The 15,224-nt window shown below is 42.1% G+C and overlaps 1 protein-coding gene across 2 annotated transcripts in view; it reads left to right on the top strand.

Moving 5' to 3' along the window:
• The first annotated feature begins 1,603 nt into the window (after positions 1 to 1,603).
• LOC120766365 (protein obstructor-E) overlaps positions 1,604 to 15,224 on the top strand; it is a 30,407-nt gene continuing 16,786 nt past the window's right edge. For both annotated transcript variants that reach the window (XM_040091795.1, XM_040091794.1), the window contains exon 1: positions 1,604 to 1,836. In XM_040091795.1, the coding sequence (XP_039947729.1) occupies positions 1,794 to 1,836 (43 nt within the window). In that variant the 5' untranslated portion in view covers positions 1,604 to 1,793. The remainder of the gene's footprint in view (positions 1,837 to 15,224) is intronic.

Below are 15,224 nucleotides of genomic sequence, written 5' to 3'. Positions count from 1 at the left end.
ATCAAGAAGAGGGCATGGAAAGTCAAAGGAAGATGTCTAAATAGCTGCAGCTGATTTAATAATTGTCCGACACTTAGCGTCTAAGGCAATACTAGAAAGGTGCAGAAGTGCTCAAGCATTCTTGTTCTAGGCTTTAAAGTTTGAAGATCATTATATCGTAAGCATGAGGCAAACAATTCTGGGTTAGTAAACCCAACTTCTGACAAGTCTTCATCTGATAAGTGATAAGTTGGCAGAAAATCGATAGGGTTAGAGAAAGGTTGCCGAGGGCCAATTTACGCGCTGTGCTCATTGCGATTTGATAAAAAAAAAGAAAAGAAAATCAAAATTTATAGAAATTCAAACTAAAAACGGCAGTTATTTTAGTGATTGGAGAATATTGCGGTCAAGTGTTCGCCGAGTAGAAAGCAACCAACGACTTACATAGCTGCAATAAAAGGCATTCTAGGCAGAAAGTTGTCGCCCGGACTTTTATGTCAGCCAGGGCGAGTTCTGTGCGGCTTTGTGTGCGGAATACAAATTGAACATTGTAGTTTAATGGCTAGTAGAATGAGCAACGCTGCTTGGCATTAATTTGTATGCGAGTTTCGAAAAAAGAACGATTGCGCGAAGGAAAGAGAAATAAAGAACGCGCAAAGAATGCATTCCAATGAACGCCAAATATGTAGTCACCACCCGCGCTAATAGAGTCGCATAGCGCTGCATGCAAGTGTTGGTGCGCGCTACTCGCGCCGGCAGTTCAACGACAACGTTGCGCATGCGTCACTTGCATAGCGCGAATAGCACAAAGTGTAGGCAAGGCGCGCAAATGTTACGCTATGCTTGTGGTTCCAGTGTCTATTGGCTGTGCGAAAGTGGTAACAAAAGCGAACAGCAAACAACTGTAGCGAAGCAAACGCGAAATGCAGAGCGCTGACTGCCGAAGAAACTGTGGAATAACAAAAGTCACAATGGAAATATGAAACGGCAAAACTACAACTTCAACAGTTAAAACGGCACCAGCTCTTGGCGACTAAAAGCCAGCGCCGCTATTTTCTGCCGCTAGCAAGCTAGGCGCAGCAGCGCGGCAGCGGCATTTCTTGCGCTCACCAACGTCAGCAAATTGTGTTCGTAATGTGCGCTCAGCTTACATTTGCTTCTATGGCATTTGCTGTAGCGGTTTTCGCTTTTGTGCTTTATCTTTCGCGCTGGCTTTCGCGTGCTATTTACAAGACAACACAATTTAGCATTTCGTTTTGTTCGCCTCTTTATGGTTTTTTTCCCTTTAGCTGCAGTGCTGGCGCGCGCTCACATTGGCGAGAGCGCAAGCGCAGGCGTCGATTGACAATTATTGTTGGCTATATTGGCGCGCTCTGCAACGGCAGCCAGCAGCAAACGCGCGCAGCGACAGCGACATTTTCTTACATTGATTATTTGGCGTTGTTCGCCTCGCTCTGTCTGCGGCGGAGGCAAGTGAGCGGCGTGGCTTGTCGCACAGGTGGTTGTAGGCGCGCGGGCGCAGACGCGGCGAACGCTGGTGCGCAGCCGTACGCGTGCGCACGCTACACATGGCCGGTATAAAAAGCGAATGTACGTCAACGTACCACACATAGTCGGTCCCAGTGGTTCCCTGTCAGACGTTGTGCATATCAACGGCATCTTTTGGAAAAGCAAACGAAGCAATTAGAGAAAAAGCGAAAAGGAAATTCCATTTTCTAACCAAACGAAATATATCTACGAGTATTTAAGAGCATTAACGCCTACGCAGTCACTTTTTAGCGCGTTAAATTTTGTTAAAAACTAAATCCACTAAAATGAATAAGTTTTTGTTCGTGTTTGTTGCACTTTTTGGAGCCGGTATGTACAAAATCCACCACATATTTTTCTAGAATAAAGTGAAATGGAAAGTTAAGAATTGTAAAAAAGAGTAAAATTTTACAAGACTTGAAGGAAAAGCGGAACATTTGCTGCTTGTTCCGAAAAACTGTATAAAACGAGTATTTAAATACTCGTATTTGTTCGTGCATAGTGTGTTTAGTGCCACGCAAGGATAATGGCGATTGTGAAAACGCTTTAAGAAGTTCATTTTGAAAACGCGTGAAATGTAAAATTTTTGAGATTGTTTTGTGAAAGTTTTCGAAACAATTCGAGATGTGTTTTCATGAGCGCAAAGAAGTCATCAGTTTTCGAAAAAAAAAATTCCATTCGAATAAGAAGTGATTTTTAAATATTTAGATAGTATCTTGTTTGTTTTTCATTGATATCAAGTGTTTTGACATCTACTTGATCGATTAATCGCTAAATCATAAAGTTTTTTTTTGTAATATTTAAATACACTTCTTATTCTACAAAAATACCGATTATCATAAATCTTTAGTGTGAAGATTTACAAAAAGAAGAGTCCATAAGGACTTGATTTTTTATTTTAAACTTAATCGACCATTTAAGACCCATGTGAGTTTGTGAGCGAGTTTGCAGAAAAGGTAGAACTAGCCCATAATTAAATAATATTAGATAAGATCTGCTTCATTCGCCTGGAGTTATTTTTTCCTTTTTAATTTTCCTTTTGTCAAACATTCATAAACTAAAGGTCCTTTATTAAAATAATTGTATTTTTCTATATTTTTTAAGATTTCTCCTTGAACAACTCAACTAGTGAGTCCAAGTAGAGCATAAGGTGATCTTAGCTAATAGATGAAATACTCGAAATCCAAAAAAAGTTATTCTTGGTGATTTGATGCCACCAAATATTCGTCGCGCAATTCGAGCTGGCTTCCTTTCCAATCTGGTTAGTAATACACCCACACATTAGAACTAGAACCTCGCATCCTTGTGTGCGCTTACATTCAAAGCGCTAAACTCGATTTTCACAACTGTAGCTCTTTGCCAGGAATATGGATTTTCGCCATTTGCATAATGTGTGTAAAATATGTAAATATTAACTTTTAATGTTTGATTGTGCATTTGAGTGCTGAAGTGCATAAGCGCTCCTGTGCTTCTCCAGCGATTTCGTGCACTGTCAAACGCTCTCGGTAGCTCTGCGCCCGAAGCTGTTTATCGCAATTGAATTTTACATAATCGCGCAAATCGCTTGCATTTGGGAAATTGAATAAAATGTTAAGTAATATTGAGACGAAATGGAGGAATAAGCCGTTCGCTGCAACTTAGCCTTTGAATAAGAAAGAAGAAGAAGAAATAAAATGTAGTAAATTTCCAGCCTTAAGACATAAGGCACACACACATAGCAGAGCTAGTAAGTTACCGTAAACCTAAGACACAAAAAAACAGTCACCACTCTGCCACTCCTCGCCTCACTTATGATACCTTTCGATATCTTTCGTTAATTTAAATATTTTGTTGATCTCCAATGCACGTTTAAATCAATCACACGCAGCTCAACCTGTTTATTTACTAATATTATACAATTTACTATAAACGTGAGTGGTTGTTGCTCGTAAGTCTAGTGCCACTTGCCACGCCTAGGCTCCATCCGGCTCGGCGCAATGGGCGTCGCAGATTTCGTGAGTGGCAATGCAGCCGAGTTTTCTAGCTGAGCGCTTACTATTTGTTGTTGTTTTTCAAATACAAAACCAAAAACCACTTCGTTAAAGATCAGGAGCTGCTCGTCCAACCACTGTTAATCAGCTTTTGAGGCATTGAACTTTTGCCACCAACATTTGACAACTGAAGCTTTGGTTTTTACGGAAAATAATCGAAAAAAGTTTAAAGCCCAACGTTTCTTCTAAATCCCATTAAAGCAGCCAATTAAATAATTGCCAATAATAGGCTTAACTGCCACACTTAGGCTGCCGAGAGATGCCAACAACGGAGCTAATAAGCGAACAAATTTCGGTAATCAAAGTAAAGAGCTATAAAGAAATGGCCAACTATTGCTCTTCGAATCGATGAAAAAATGTTATTATGTGGAAATGGGCTCAACCTCAACACTCACACTTACATAAGCCGCCCAAGTGGTCCAGTGGCCATGCTGTGACGCATAACCGGGCAATCTCAGCGAATAGCGCCACTAATGCAGGTGTGCGACTTGACTTGGGGCGCGCAGCGGTCGCTTTCAATAGGTCCAGCGTTTGGGCAATCGTCGCCATGAAATATGAGTGCTTCGATTATAACAGCTCAGCATTTTGACATTTGATTAACGCACAAAGAGCACTTGTAAAGGCGATCGCGCCGATGGCCGATTTGGCCGGTGACGAGACACAATGGGCAGCGATTGCTCAATATGTGCCGCCGGCGCCGCACACGTCGACCGCAGCTGGCCGATCAGTGCGAAAAGCAAAGGTCAAGTGTGTGCGCACACGTCGCGTCTCCGCTGCGAAGGCGAACGCCGCGAGCAAATGAAGAGAAATAATTAATTTCATAAAAAGGGTAAAGAAAATGTTGATGTGATGGGACAGATAGCCAAAGCGCGACTGGTGAAAGGAAAAGTGTGGCAGGTACGGCGGGTGACTGGCATTAATTCCTCAATGAACAGTAAGCCGATTGTTAGCGGTTTATTTCGATCAAAAATTTGAATTGGTTTTGTGCAATGATTTAGCATACGAAATGGCCCGTGTAAAACTCGCTCGGGTTTCCTTTGGTAATTAGCCGCCATGCAGTGTTACACAATACTTTAATGACTTTGTTTTGAGTGGCGATCGCTTTGGACTTTCACTTTCACATTCGATGAATTAGGAAGGGTAATTTTCACGTGAGTTGCGAGCTGCCACCTGAAAATGTTGAGACTCTATAATTAGAAATATTCACTTTGAAGCTAAAACTTTTTTAAAGTTGAAGGAACAGGTCTTTGCTAAATCGACGATCATTATCTTAGTCATGCTAATATTTCTTATTGTTTCTATTTGCGGTTGCTTAGAAATTGTTTTCATGTTTTAATGACTCGCTTAAGCGACAAAAGACCTCATTAAAGCGAAGTATTCAAAGCTGACACCAAAACCACTCAGAACAATAGCAAATCTTAATGCCAGCCACAACAGTAACAATAACATCTATTAAAATCTGGGAAGTGTGGTGCGAAGAACCATTTCCCACTTGTGGAGGCTAGATGGTGGCTAAGTGCTTAAGTGAGTGAGTAAGTACTTGCGTATGCACGGTCGATTGTAATGCAGCGGCTGCAACAACAACAGCAATGAAACCAGTTGGCATTGAAGCCAAGCTTGTTGGACTGCAGCCGAGCGGTGGACGGCTAACGGCGTCTGGTAACTGTGCGCCAACGACAACGACAAGCGCAAGAATGTTGCTGCGAAGATTGCTTGGTACAAAAACACTTAATTGCCGTGGTTTTTAATCGAAAAGTGTGGTGGATGGAATTCTTGTGATTTTTGTGGTTTTTCAGTGGAAATTAAATGATCCAATATTTTATATTCTTCCGAGCAGCGAACAATAGAGCTCTGTCCGAAACAAGAGCACTTCATTAGCATGCAAATTTGGATTGCTTCTCACGCACGAACGCGAATGCGGAATTGTTTTGCATATTTTGCATATTTTTCGGGTTTCAGTTTGAGAACTACTGCTAGTAACAAGATCAGGCTTCACCACGTGCTGCTGATACGCAAACATGCCATATTTGACTCGTCAGCATTGACTCGATGGCTTAGACCGGTTCTGAGTAAGCTTGCGCGATTTTTCCAGAAAATGAAAGGCATCTCGTTGACGCGCTTGACGATTAACTTGCTGACCCGTAGACCTAAATCAGGTTCGGCTGAGTCATAAAAGTGGCACGCACTTACAAAGATACACAATCGACCGGTACGCGGCATTAAATAATCGATGGCATAAAGGCTTTTTGCGAAGACTCTTCGTTCTTCATTTACATATGTAGCTCATAAACAGCCACAAGATTTGCAAACTCATTAATTACAAATTGTATGCGCCGCAACCGCGTATCCGGTTCTTTGGCGACGCTTCGAGCCAGCTTTGTGGCTAAATTTAGCAAATCGCCTGTGTGGTGGGGCGCTTGCCTGCCTTCTGTAATCTCTTGCGAACAAGTGGAAATACCTGAGGAGCGTGTTGAAACGAGTTTGATGGATTCTGAATCGCGTAACTCGTACGATTGCTGAATGCGTGTTGAAAGCAGGCAACAGGTTCACCTTTGTATAAAGGCAAGATTGATTTCCTGCAGACAAAACAATTTCTTACACCAGTTGTCAATAATTCTCAAAAACTGAGTTCATATATAAAGGAAATCGTATTCTTCGATCGTTGTTCTGGAGCAACGATACCTTATAACTTTGTGGCACGTCAGTACTAATTATGCGGCAGTAGAGGCGCTTCCTCTGTGAAAAATGGCGCTTCAGCGCAAGTACTTTCGACCCTTGCCTTATTGAGAATCGACGTTGAATAATTAAGTAATTTGAGGTAGTGCCCATTTCGAAGCGACTACCGGCGGCGAGTGGGCGGACATGCGGCCAAATTGCATTTGCAACATTAGATATGCATGTACGTGTGAGGACGCAACATGCACGTCACCGCCTCTTTTTGGGTGTGGCGCTGTTTTATGACTTTGCGTGCGCCTTGCAGCTGGCCGCTGCTCGTCTCCAGCCATAATTCGAGTGCCTTAAATTTACTGCAATATTCACTTCCGCCTGCTGTCTGCTCGTGTAATTGCATACCGCTGCTCCTCCATTCGTGCGCATGGGTGTGTGCGCATAGTGTTTCTCAATGCCAGCAGCTAGAGCTGGCATGCATCACTGCGCCGCGTCCCAATATCTATTATGCATCGAGGGTATTGAGCCGAGACATTCGCGAATCGACGCGCTGCGCATTGGCTGCCGTTTGGCGCTCGAAAGTGTTAATAACAGCCGGAGCAACAACAAAAATAGCTCACTTTTCCAATTTTTTCGAAGTGCATCGGTGTATCAGTTGCAAGCTGCATATATATCTTTCTTTTCGCGCACTCCGTTATTTCATATTTTCCTTATAAAGTCTGCGCGCTTGCAGTGGCACAACGGCGCGGCAGTGTTGCACAAGTTGGCGTGAAATAAAATCAATTTCCGCGTACTTTGCAACATGCTCCTATTTGCTTTCGTTGCTTTGCGCTTGCGAGCGCTCTCAGTCTCCGTCGCTTTCTTTCGGCTTTTCGTAATGTTTCGCTGATTTCGCTTATTGGCTAGACCACAAAATGGTTATGCAAAATAAGCGGAGCAGTGCAGCAGAGAGCAAAACGGTGCAACAGACGACTGTTGCAGCTGCTCCAAAACAGCAACGGTTTGTGTGAAAATAAAAGCGAAATTTAGCGGAAAATTGAAACAATGTGGCAAACTCCGATTTCACAATAATGACGTGATGCAAAATTACCACAACAATGCCATAAAATGCCGTAAAATACAACTGACTGTTGCAGTGCAAAAGCTTTAACTAATGCTAATGGCTTGGAATTCCTTCAACGACCTTTCGGTATTCGCATAAACCTGAAAATAATAAAGTAAACAACAATAATTATAGAATACGAGTGTGAAAGCATTTCTCTAACTCATCTCGGCATTTGTCACACCTTGGGTAAGCAAATGGGCTCTACTTACCTCCAACACCACCGAACCTTTGCATTGAAGTTCCACCATGCGCTTTAAATTATGGTTGTAGAACTGTTTTTTGCTTCTAAGGTTCAGTGACAACATGTTAAAAACCAGAGAAAGCATATATAGTTGTAGTCCATATTCTAATAATAGTGTGTTACAAAAGCCATAGATGGCTCACTTCTTGGGTTATGCTAATCGAGTTGTGACATAAACATCTCAACGCTTTCCGCCAGCGACCGCTCGCGCCACACGATTCACAGGTGTCATTGATTACATATAGTAAGTATATCGATACATATAAATATGATATGGCAAAAGTGACGCGAGCTTGCCCTGTAGGACTCTTACTAATACGCAATCGTATAATATATTTACTATTAAGTTACGAGTAGTGAGCTGATTTCAACTGGATTTGTCTTTCATGTTTGTAGACCCAAGACAAGTTGCTGTATTTAATATTTGTTAGTGCTTGTTTGGTATTTATTAGAACCGTGGCTACCGGGTGCCTACAGTTCCGTGTTTGTTGTCATTCATTGGCTTGTCTGCCTTGCTGTTGTTGCTGGTGTCTGCGCTGATGCGTTAAATTTGAAAAATATTGCATTGAATGCCGCTACTGAAGTGTGAATTTTGCGCTTCGGTTATGCGATATGAAATCGAAAAGTTTATGCGCTGTGAGCGTAACTACTAAATGCTAGAAGATACTTGCATTGAACTGCTACTTTTCCACAATATAGCTTACAGAGAACTTTAATGGAAGCGCAAATGTGCAGTTACCCCGTTATAAACAACTTGTTATTTGAAAATGAATAAAAATGCTCGAACTGTGGCAGAGCTTTGCAAGTATGTTTGCAGAATATAACCGTATACTGAATAAAGTACTTTGGCTTGAATATTTTTCTGCTGCCTAAAATTATAATAATTGGTTAGGCATCATATGAATAAATATCAGGAGCGCCTAAATACTTTTCTTACCTTAACTGCAATATTTTCAAGTCAACGCCTTCGCCTCCAAAGGCATTGCCATGCTTGATTAGACAAGGCAAAGGAACGAAAATAAAACAATTTAAACAGAAAATGCAAATCGCAGTAGCAGAAAGAGTTTCGCCCACACATCCCGTATGCACATAGCCATTGCCTTAGTATTAACACACCTCTACAAACATAAACATGAATACATAATGTACATATACTGGAGTTATTTTTCTCTCCAAAGTTTATTTATTTGAAAACCATTAAAGCTGGCTGGATGCATACAGTGGCAACAAATCTGTGCTGCGCAGGCATTTCACAACTTCGGCTGCCAGACCGCGCCCGCACAATGTGGCATGTCGTTGGACGGCTAGACGCGCTGTACATATAATGTTTACCTCTGTGTCTACAAACGGTCGTCTTGAGGCAGATGAGCGCGAAAGAGTGCAGCATCGGCCGCAAGAAACTACCAGAAGGGAAAAGCGAAAAATGCAACACTTCTGTTGAAGAAAAATCCGAAATGCAGTCAACTTGTCTGAGATCATTCCGATGGCAGCGCTTGCACACACCTGCATGCCTTTCGCAGCGCTGTGCCGTCCACAAATGGCAATCACAAGTAATTGCGCAGGCATTATTCTCTATCTACATTCATTTATATAAACATATATTAACATTATGCACTTGTGCGCGCTGGCTGGCTCGAGAATTTGCGCGCCACTGCAGAGATCGTCGCGGCGGAGGCAAATCGGCAGAGCCAGCAGACACAACAGAAGGTGGCTGGCGTTTAAGGCAGCTCAGCTGCTGGAATGCGCCAAGCTTTAAGTCTCGAACGAGTGCATACAACTCGCGTTTGTATGTGTGAGTGTATGTGGCTTGGATATATTTACTTGTTTTGTGTGTCACAACAAGTTCTGCAGGAATGCAGTTTTGCAGAGGCGACTTGTTTCTTCTCGCTGTGGCACAGCAGCGGGTCTCCGGGCAACGCGAAATATGTGCGTACGTGTCTGCATGCTGTTAACAGCTATTTGGACATATCACCATATTTTGCTCCACTCGCGGTTCTTTTACTTAGCGAGGGTCATATCGAAGTTTTAGGTTTTTAATCAAGAAATTCAGCAACAATGCGATGCCGTTTGCGCTTGCAGACACTCTTATATATATATGTAAATATATATACTTGTATTACATAATATATACTCCATATGCATATGACACACTGAAATGAGGATACATTACGGTGACATTTTCCGCGCATGAAATGCCAAAAGTTGCCACACGTTGCCACACGTTGCCAGTGATTGTAGTTTATTGTTGTAATTTATCATGAACAAGCGAACAACAAAGCGTGTCAGCGCCGTGCGCCTGCTGCCAGTGTATTGGTGCGCACGTAAGCAACACATGCTTGTCACACCTAAATTTGCAGCATGACTGGCATTCTTCCGCCAACAGCTGCTGGCCCAGTGCGCTTGCAATGCCATTGTGTTGCAAGTAGGCGTCGGTGCATGCCAAGCCTCGTTACTTTAATTGTTCAACTGATGAGGTTGTAAAGCCATATTCAAACGAACTTCTCTGCCTGTCTATTTCCGGCTTTTATGGTGCTTGAGTTTGGAGCAGATAACGAAACACCCACAGACGCTCGTAAAAAACACGCAAAAGTCAAGAATTCGTTTTGCTTTGATTTTGAAATTTTTAAATATTTGTTGCTGCTTTAGATTGCATCTTCTTCTTTCTTGGCGTAAACAACGCTTATTAGGATATAGTCGATTTTTCAACAACCTGAGGCTGGTTTTTTCCTTTCATTCGGAGTGGTTTTACATGGCGGGTCCCAAAACCAGCGCACAACCCTGGGGAGGGATTGCACTGTTTGTTTAAATTATGAAATAATAATTGCTGGCGAGTAAAAACATAATTAGCACCCAGCAAATTGACGTCAACCTTTTTTGTGCTGCTGACGTTGTTTTTGCTTTTGTTCGCTTTCCATATTTATTTTAAATGCTCTTCATATTTTTTTATGTCTCTTCTTTATGTTTCAGTTAGGGAAGGCATGAATTAATAAATTTCGCTGGCCAATGAATAAACAAACACTTGGCGATGCGATTTCCCAGTAATTGGCAGTTTTTTGGCCTAATGCTAAGCGTGTTCAACCGCACTTTGACATTCGATACTGTCAATTTAAGGTTATGTAAATGAATTTTCCCATTAGCATGGTTGTTGTTGCAGTAGACGCGTTTTTTGTCACCGCTAAGCGCGCTTGTTCAGTGCGCTCAATATTTTATTTAATATTTCATTTGCCAAATATCCAAATTATTTGTGTTTAAGTTTCAATATTTGCCCCGCAGACATGCGCGCAAATGCAATTGAGCGAATTAATTATGCTAATTAACTACTAAAATATTAATATATATTAAATTCGCTGCAAATGCGCTCGATGGCGCTGCAAAATTAATGCAAAACTTCGGTAATTGGCATTTAAGCTCTGCGTTTTTCCTTAATTCCACCTTTTCCAGGGCGCGGGCGCGAGCGCTTGGATGGCGAGCAGTGAGCACAGTGTTTGCATTAAGTATGAAGCTCGGTTGTGTGCTGGCGATTGCGCTAATTCAATTATGCTACAACTTGTTGTCACTTGCATGTGCATTTGAGTGTGTGGAAAGAGCAACAGCGAACAAACAATCCAATTGGCGGCGGCTTAGCCAGATCGTGGTGAGCACGTGTACTTTCAAAACGGCATAACGGCAATAAATAGCCGAAGGTTTGAGTGAGCGTGCGCAGCTGCGCAGTGGCAGCTAAATGATCAATTACATAAGCTCTTGTAAATATTGGCTGTATTGCGTCAGCTGCCAATGTTACTCATACGCCACGTGTTCGCTGTCGTTTAAGGATTCCGAAGCCGAAATTAATAATACATAAATGAAGCAAAAAACATATTTTTCTTTATTTTTTATTATTATATTTGCTTGTTAATTTCTTATTCTGTTTCCATAAATAAATGCAAATATTGTTAACTTTCTTTAATAAATTCGTATACTCGCTGCCCAATAATATAAATTTCAGATTTTATTGAATTCCTCAAAGGCTTTAAAACTGTTTTTTTTTTTCTTCAAACGTGAAACTCCAAAGCTCAGTTTTCTCTTAGTAACAGTCTACCAGTTTAACTGGACTCTCTGAAAATAAGTCGTACTGTTAGCGGTTCTTTTTAGATTATTCTGCACATTCAGTCAAGTAGAGCCACTGTATCGAATATTTAATAAAATTAAATTCAATATTACGTATGTATATGATAAAGAATAATAATTTTATTTTCGATTTTTTATGTATAAACATATTTTGGTCTCAAAAGCGCCTCTTCTTCATGAAGCTTCCTCCACAGATGTCGTCATTTGATTCACAACCAATTTTTGTTATTTTTTAAATCAACAAATCAGGCAGTTGTCAGCTGTAGTACACAGCTTCAGCGAGTCAAATGGCTGCAGAACGAGTTCAAAAGTGAATGGCTTGTGTAGCGGATTTACAACATAGAATGTCAAAGGTCAAATGCTTGCAATTCCACATATTAATTTTAGATTAAGTGATCATGACAAAAACAAGTTAGATTTAATTTTAAAGCTGTGTGCTAAAATAGACGTGACAACTCGACGGAAATACACGAAATTCGCAAAAACAAACGTCAGACATTATAATCAACAATTAACAGTTAAGCGATGCAATTTATTAAGAAGACGTTCAAAATGAATTCTACGAAATCCACAACCTCTTCTTTTCTTGTTGACTTAAAATTGAGGGTGATTTTTTCCAAGCTTGACAGTTATATTTGTAAGCAGTCTCTCGCTTAATAATTGATTTATCATTTTTTAAAGCTGCAGAAATATGCGAATAAAAATCCTTAGCGAGTTTCGCCTATGGTCAAAAGCGATTACTCGCAAGAATGTCGCTTGTTTACCACAAAACTGCTATAAGCAAAAAAATTAAAAATAAAAACAAAGCAAAAGCACAAATGCGGAACATACATAAACTCACAACAACCACAAAAGCTATAAAGCTGCTGATATTCTTAAGAAAAACCAGCGAAAATGCGAAGCCATCGCAAACATAATTGCACATCAAAAGCGTAGCCAACAACAAAGCTTGCTAAGCACGGCCAGTAGCCAGTCTATGAAAACGGCAACAACGAAAACGAGAACCGAGACACGCTTGACGTTGAACAACAGACCGGTTCTGCTGGCGCGGCGAAGCGAAAACGTAAATGAAGAGCGCTACATACACAGCCACGCAAAGAAGTCAACCAAAAATGGTTAACAAAACAAAGATTGTGAAGCACAAAAGAAAAAAAGCAACAATCAGCAGATAAAAGTAGCACACAAGCGCCGAGAATTACATAACACAGCCGCTGCCGGTGTGTCGCGCGCAGGTTGCGATGCAGAAGCGTCGTAAGAAGCCGAATTTATCTGTGCGCCACGCTTGGCGGCGAAGAAGCTGCGCAGCGGCAGGCGGTGTGGCTGGGTGCCCGGCTGTTGTTGTTATTATTGTGATTGTTTTATAAGCTTCTTGTTGGCGCCCATTGAAAAAAACCGAGAGCCAAAAGCAAATGCGCAGCGCGTGAGCAAGATACTGAAAAAGAAGAAAACCAAAGACGCTGCGTTGTAAGAAAGGGAAATTAGACCGATCAGTTCGTTAGCACCACGACTCAGTAACCTAGAAAACTGCTCAGTGCAAGAAAGAATACACACACACACCAACACATAGGGAGAGTTGCTTTCGTTGGCCGACTTTGCGCGGAAAGCGATTGATACGCGCTCATGTAACACAGCCAGGGGTACAGTTATAGAGGCAGTTTGGTGTGCAGCAACACTTGTGCTCATATAATGGCGCTGCTTAGGCGAAATTTCGACCACGCTTGATATGGGGCACGCCCAGTTTATTATTTATGCAACACTTTGGCTTGCGCACTTGTTTACTTGTCATTTAGTGGTTGTTGTAAGAGTTGTTGTTGCTGCTACTGTCAGTGACATAATGACGGCAACAACATTACGGCAGATCAATATTGCATTTCGCAGGCACACACACACACACGCACACAAACGCGCAAATGAAGTCAATATGTTCGATGTGTACATGTGTGTGTGTGTGTGTGGTTGTGTGTTTGCTACTTGAAAAGCGAGAGTAAAAGCAAACAGCATTAAGCGAGCGTGTGCTGGAGACGTAATCGATTACGCGAAAGGGTAAATAAATAATTGAGCAACTCCGACAGTTCGTTCCAGCGGTTAACTGTACATCGGGTTTGCGGCAAAACCAGAAACACCAACAAAAATGCATTGAATAAACAGTATTGCAGGTGAAACACCAAATGGGAAAATTAGGTTCAGCGCTTTGCAAATGTTAGACGCTGATGGTCTCAGCACACATACAGACATAGATAGGCGCATACATACAAACAATTATATAAATTCCTCGACTTCAAGCGAAGCTTTAAGTTTTTCTTAATGCACTTACTCAACCTCATCTGGAAATGAACTTTAATCAAGTCGACTCATGTTCGAAGCGCTTTTAAAAGTTACCGTTACAAATTGGCATCACGGCACACATTTGAATTTTCGTCTGTAAAATACAGCACAGTTTTCTGCTTCTACATGGCAACGCTGGCGCTCAACAAATAGAACTAACAACAATTGCATCTGCAACAATTATTCAAGTTGTCATTGCTGCAGCATATCCGCAGGTAGCGCCGCACTCTAATTTGCCTTTGCCGCCGCCTGCCGCCTGCGATTGTAAGCGAGCATAAATAAGTACTTACACGTGCAGGAGTGTCTCACCAGCCTCACCGATGGCTGCTGTTGCTTTTCATGTCAGCTTTCATTGTTGTTATTTGTTGCAACAACTTCGACTGACTCCACGACTAACAACATAATGCTCCATATGTGTTGTGTAGCACTAAACCGTTATGTTATCTCCATTTGTTTCGCACGCTCGAGCCACCACCTCACCGCCACCCGCCTGCAGCTGCCACATATGTCGCTGCGTACGCGCCCCGTGCCACAAAAGGAAGCAAATGGACGCAAGCAACGATTGCGCTGCTCGTACGTTCTGCACTCGTCGCGCGCTGTTGCTGAGCTTATGTTGCGCTTGACACTTAGTGTTGAATGTCGGTTGGTGTCGTTACATATTTTCCCTATTTCATGCAACATTAGTGTAGCGCGCTGCAGCCGCATACGAGCTAGACCACTTTAGCGCGCATTGTTGCCGTTGTTGTTCGCCGCACACAAGCCAAGCGCCATTGTGTAGGGCTGGCGGGCAGCATTATTTATGCTGTTGTTTTTAAACGCATTAGGATCGTCTAACAAGCAACCGACCGACCGACCGCCTGCCTTCGGACACTTTAAAGTGGACGCAACAGCCACGGCGACCTGATGTTTGCCGGCAGCGCACGAGTAATTGAGTAGAGTGTCTGCTGCTGCCGTGCTGCAGCAACATTTGTTGAACAAACACGTGTACAAATTGAAAGTTCACATGTACACTCCACACTCCACACACATACACACGAGCACACACCGGAGCTGATACAAGAAAGCTGGTGGGTGGGGCCGGAGGACGTGCTGTGCGGATAAATACTCACACCCTCTGCATGTTCCAATAAACAGCTCGGCAGCATGCTGCATATTGTGACGACCACTGCAACATTTTGTTGCCATTTGGTCTTTCGCTGGTCGCTGTGTGTGTGTGTGTTGGTATTTTTAATACTTATTTATT

Source organism: Bactrocera tryoni, chromosome 1 (assembly GCF_016617805.1).
Source record: "Bactrocera tryoni isolate S06 chromosome 1, CSIRO_BtryS06_freeze2, whole genome shotgun sequence".
Classification (NCBI taxonomy): Eukaryota; Metazoa; Arthropoda; class Insecta; order Diptera; family Tephritidae; genus Bactrocera; species Bactrocera tryoni.
This window is presented reverse-complemented; position numbering and strand designations above follow the sequence as displayed.